Below are 5570 nucleotides of genomic sequence, written 5' to 3' on the forward strand. Positions count from 1 at the left end.
CCATGAAATAACTTTATCTATTCCAGCAATGTGATTGGACCGGCCAGCTCAGGGATGATTAAAACTTATACGCGTCGGTGTATACAGCAAGCCAATACATGTTTGTCATGTTCTTGAATTTACAGTTCATGTTACTTAATCGTGATTAATTAATATGTATTTAATTTAATTTATTTACTTAATCGTGATAAAAAATATTAATTTGATATATGAACCGAGTGCGTGTAAGTGTTTACCGTTTAGGGACTGTCAAAGTTGGGGCAATTTTCGCGTTAGGGAATCTATATAACTATATATAATAGCATAGGACTTGTACATTTTTCTCATCCCAAAACCAAATAAGTCCAAATATAAGTCTATCTTGTGTGGCTAAATTAGAGAATTTGGTTTCTATTCATTAGAATAGAAACATATATATCATGGGGTTCAAATGGATGTTAATGTTGTTGGTATTATTGATAAGAGGAGCAATGGGTGCTATGCTCAATAAGCCAATAGATGTCCCATTTGGAAGAAACTATGAACCTAGTTGGGCAAGAGATCACATCAAATACTTCAATCATGACACTGAGATCCAACTATCCCTTGACAACCTTACTGGTAAATTAATGTTTTTTTTTTCACTATTCGATGTGTTCGGTACGATAGAAGTCATTTTATAGTGTTTCGTTATAGTTTTGATTCGTTAAATAACAAGAAAATGACTTTCACATCACTAGTAGGATGTGTTTCATACGATAGAAGTCATTTCAAAGCAGGGCCGGCTCTTGGCTAAAGCCAATGAAGCAAAGGCTTTAGGCCCCCCAATCCTTTGGGGCCCCATTTTAATAATAATAATAGTAATACTCCCTCTATTTAAAAAAGAATGACCTTATTTGAATTATCACAAAATAAGAAAATAAAGAAAACTTTTAAATCTTGTAATTCTAAATTAAAATTATTTTAAATGTATCAAAATATCCTTTAATTTTATGGTCTTAAATATGTCATGTTGAAAATTAAATTAAAAGTATTGTCAAAAAAGAAAAAGTTATTTTTTTAAAACAGGCTAAAAAGAAAAGTAGATCATTTTTTTTAAAACAAAGGAACTAATAGGTTTATAAATTGATTTAAGATAAATAAATAAATAAATAAATATTTAAATTAAAAACAAAAGAATTCTACAAAAGAAATTTGAACAATCAAAGTATATGAAAAATATTTTAGATTTTTATTTGGTGTAAATATTAAGATCACCGGATGATATGAACATGAAAAAATTATTATATTAATCATAAAAGTTTCTTAAAACATAGAGTTATTCAGATATTAGCAGTTTAAATTTTATTTTTTTAACTAGAAGTGTGAGGGATAATGATACAAGTAGAAGACAAATTTTTACTATACTCAACCAAATAAAAAAGTTTGATTATTTTCAAATGCTTGTATTTAAGATTTCTAAAATGTTTAAGACCTCTCATTACGATTCGGCTTTAGGCCACGGAATTGATTAAGCCGCCCCTGTTTCAAAGTATCTGGTTATAGTTTCGATTCATTAAATGACGAGAAATGACTTTCACGTTACTTGTAGGATGTGTTTGATACGATAGAAGTCATTTCATAGTATCTGGTTATAGTTTTGATTCGTTAAATAATGAGAAAATAACTTTAACATCACTTGTGGCCTGCTGGGGAAGTCCTCTTGAGATTTACTCTATTTAATCATAATAGTCTCAGATTTGATAACATTACTATTAACTTTAATATATACTTTTTTTCAAAATGTTAGTTTCATATTCGATCAGGTGTGTTTGATATGATAAAAGTCATTTAATAGTGTCTGAATATAGTTTCGATTCGTTAAGTAATGAGAAAATGACTTTCACATCACTTATAGGGGAAGTCAGCTTTCGTAGAACAATCTTGAGAGTTATTCCATTTTATCAGAACACTCTCCGATTTGCTAACATCATTATTAACTTTAATATACACATTTTTTCAAAATGTTATCTTCATGTTCGATCAGGTGTGTTTGATATGAGAGAAGTTATTTTATTATGTCTGATTATAGTTTCGTTCTGTCAACAACAATAAATCCAGTGTATTTCTACCAAATGGGGAGTTTCGTTCTGTCGAATAATGGGGAAATGACTTTCACATCACTTGTAGTGGAAGTTAGCTTTCGTAGAACAATCTTGAGAGTTGCTCTATTTAATCAGAACACTCTCCCATTTGATAAAATTATTATTAACTTTAATGTAGATTTTTTTCCAAAATGTTATTTTGATGTTCGATCAGGTGTGTTTGATATGAGAGATATTATTTTATAGTGTCTGGTTATGATTTTGATTTGTCAAATAATGAGAAAACGACTTCCATTCACATGTAGGAAGGAAGTCAGTTTCCGTAGAACAATCTAGACTTTTAACTTTGGAGTTACTCAATCCAACTAACATTTGATTGCTAATAATATTATATTGAACTTTAACATACATATATTTTTTCATAATATACTTATGGCTTACCAATCAAATACTTAAAAGAAAATATTATTCATAAAAAATGACTTTCCTCGTATGATACACAAGTGTTAGCTCTACATTCTACTGTTCTACTCCATGTTGTACATACAACAGGGCCGGAGCCAGTTTAGGGCTAGGAGTTCATCTGGACCCCTTCGGCTAGTCGTCTGTTTACCTTTTTATATTTTAAATCTTTTAAGTAAAAATTTTAACTACGCTACTGATTTACAAGTTGTGTCATATTTTTCATTTTTTTATTTATTAATCTTATTAATGCTTCTGATTTTGGATTTATTTTTGGGACATAATATATATATATAGGTACTGGATTCCAATCAAAGGGATCTTACCTATTTGGCCACTTTGCCATGCACATAAAGATGGTTGCTGGTGATTCTGCAGGCACTGTCACTGCTTTCTATGTAAGTCAATAACATATATAGTAGTGAAGTAATATATCAGTCAATTAATTGCATCTCGAAATCTTAAACTAATCGGGATGGAGTATATAAAATTGAATGACTTTTTATATATATAAAAAAAATCATTTACTGACTTTCTGTGATACTAAGTCAAAAAGTTCAATAATTTTATAAATTTTTTTTACAATTTTTTTTTTAGTGATTTTTAGTGTAAAATTGAGTAATTTGTATATTAATTATCTTTGTGTATATGCAGCTATCTTCCCAAAATAATGAACATGATGAAATAGACTTTGAATTCTTGGGGAACAAAACAGGAGAACCATACATTTTACAAACAAATGTATATGTTGGAGGGAAAGGTGACAAAGAGCAAAGGATTTACTTATGGTTTGATCCAACAAAAGAGTATCACACTTATTCTGTCTTGTGGAATCTTCACCAAATTGTGTAAGCAAATCTTTCTTTTATTATTATTATTATTTATAATCATTTGATATTTGAAAATTAGTGGCTCGATTGATTCGAATTTATGTCACATAAAATTTATTTAAGGGGTAAACGCTCCCTATCAGGAGTTTCTCCGAAGCTAACCTACTCAAGTTTAAAGGGATTGGAGTATGATCCACAATGGATTGAACTTGGACTGCCCTATCAAACCAGTTAAAATGTAGTCCAAACTACACAAATCCCTACAGTATGGAGTTTAATTACAGAAAATTTTGACATTTTGCATAATTATTAAAAATCTCGATTTTAGGTCTGTCAAGATACATAATTAGCTCCCAATACATCCAACAAAGATACATCTTTTTCTTTGTAAAGATACATAATTAGATCCCGATACATTTTTTTTAATTTTGGGTCTGTCGAGATACATAACACATCCAACGAAGATATGCTTTTTCTTTGTAAAGATATATAATTAGTTTCTGATACAATTTTTTTTATTTTGAATCTCTTCAGATACGTAATTAGCTTTGATACATCCAACGAAGATACATAATTAGTTGAGATTTTTGTAATTACTTTACAAGAATGGAAATTAGTAGAAATATAATAAATTAAGGTGTGTGTTTATGTTATTTTTTCTAAAATATAATCCAAACTCAAGTTTACAATCTCAAAATTTGAAGTTGGGTAATTCTTAAAAAAAAATATTTGTTTTACTCTTTTCTTTTTGACCCGTTATTTGATCCAAACAAACTTTAGACACGTTGAGTCAATGCATTAGTTTGACAATGCAAGTTTTTGACGTAGAAATAATGGTTACTGGTCACTTTTTAGTTACGTCTTTAAAAAATAATCGTTATTTTGAAGTTTTAAATTGAATAAGTAAAACTCTAGATCATTATCTTGGTTTTTCCCTTATTGATTTTGAAACGGCAAGACATCGACTATTTTTCAATTATAAGAGCAAAAAAATGGCTATTTGTAATTTTTTCTAAATATTTTTAATCTGTTCAAATTTGATCCAACTCGTTCATTTTACATCTCTAGGTTCTTTGTGGATGAGTACCCTATAATAGGACATTGACTATTTTTAATTATACGAGCGGAAGAGTGGCTATTTATAATTTTTTAAAAATATTTTTGATCTGTTCAAATTTGATCCAACTCGTTCATTTGACATCTCCAGATTCTTTATGGATGAGTACCCTATAGGAGGAAAGTGACTATTTTTCAATTATACGAGCGAAAGAGTGGCTATTTGTAATTTTTTCTAAATATTCTTAAACTGTTCAAATTTCACTCAACTCATTCATTTGACATCTCCAGGTTCTTTGTGGATGAGTACCCCATAAGAGTATTCAAAAACAGCAAGGACTTAGGTGTCAAGTTCCCATTTGACCAACCAATGAAGATATACTCAAGTCTATGGGAAGCAGATGATTGGGCAACAAGAGGTGGACTTGAAAAAATAGATTGGTCCAATCAACCTTTTGTTGCTTCATACAAAGGGTTTCACATTGATGGTTGTGAATCCTCAGTCAATGCAAAATATTGTGCCACTCAAGGTAAAAAATGGTGGGATCAAAAAGAATTTCAAGATTTGGACAAAAATCAATGGAGACTTTTGAGAAGAGTTAGGGACAAATATACAATTTATAATTATTGTACTGATAAAAAAAGGTACTCTACAATGCCAAAAGAGTGTGGGAGGAATAGAGATGTTCCAAGAAAATCATCAAAGAAAAATTGAGTGTAAGTTTCAAAGTTACATTGGTAGGACGTTTCGAAAGTATTGCTGGATGTGTATCAAATTTTCTAAAAGTTATGTGTTTTTAGAGGGTTTGATAAAGATATAGTAACACTTTTGAAAAATCAGGGCTATAAGGTTATAAGAATTTATGGATGAAGAGTGTAATATTGTATGTGTGGCAAGTCTATTATACCATTTCAATAATAATAATAATATTTTATATTTATTCAAGAAAGAAAAGCACCACCATAATGTAGTGTTTTTTCATTTGATGTTTGGTATCTGTGTTGTACTATTGAGTAATTTGAATTCGGTGTATAAGGCCCACTAAAAGAGTGTTATGTATGAATACTTGGATCTTTTCTTACATATCAGGCTTGGACTTGAGAGAACATTGATGATTAAGATGGACAGATCTTATTCATCTCATTATAATTTTTGGTG

The 5570-nt window shown here is 29.6% G+C and overlaps 1 protein-coding gene across 2 annotated transcripts; it reads left to right on the plus strand.

The window, feature by feature from the left end:
* Nucleotides 1-343: 343 nt before the first annotated feature.
* On the plus strand, nucleotides 344-5354 carry LOC107853862 (xyloglucan endotransglucosylase protein 2). Of its 2 annotated transcripts, none has more exons than XM_016698851.2 (4): nucleotides 344-600; nucleotides 2823-2923; nucleotides 3180-3373; nucleotides 4703-5354. In XM_016698851.2, the coding sequence occupies exons 1-4, from the start codon at nucleotides 420-422 to the stop codon at nucleotides 5124-5126; spliced, it is 900 nt and encodes a 299-aa protein (XP_016554337.1). In that variant the 5' UTR covers nucleotides 344-419; the 3' UTR covers nucleotides 5127-5354. The 2 variants fall into 2 exon arrangements, with proteins under 2 accessions (XP_016554337.1, XP_047268497.1); XM_047412541.1 differs by lacking the exon at nucleotides 344-600 and adding an exon at nucleotides 2502-2700 and having other exon boundaries at nucleotides 4703-5353.
* The last annotated feature ends 216 nt before the right edge of the window (nucleotides 5355-5570 follow it).

This window comes from Capsicum annuum, chromosome 5 (genome assembly GCF_002878395.1).
Source record: "Capsicum annuum cultivar UCD-10X-F1 chromosome 5, UCD10Xv1.1, whole genome shotgun sequence".
Lineage (NCBI taxonomy): Eukaryota > Viridiplantae > Streptophyta > Magnoliopsida > Solanales > Solanaceae > Capsicum > Capsicum annuum.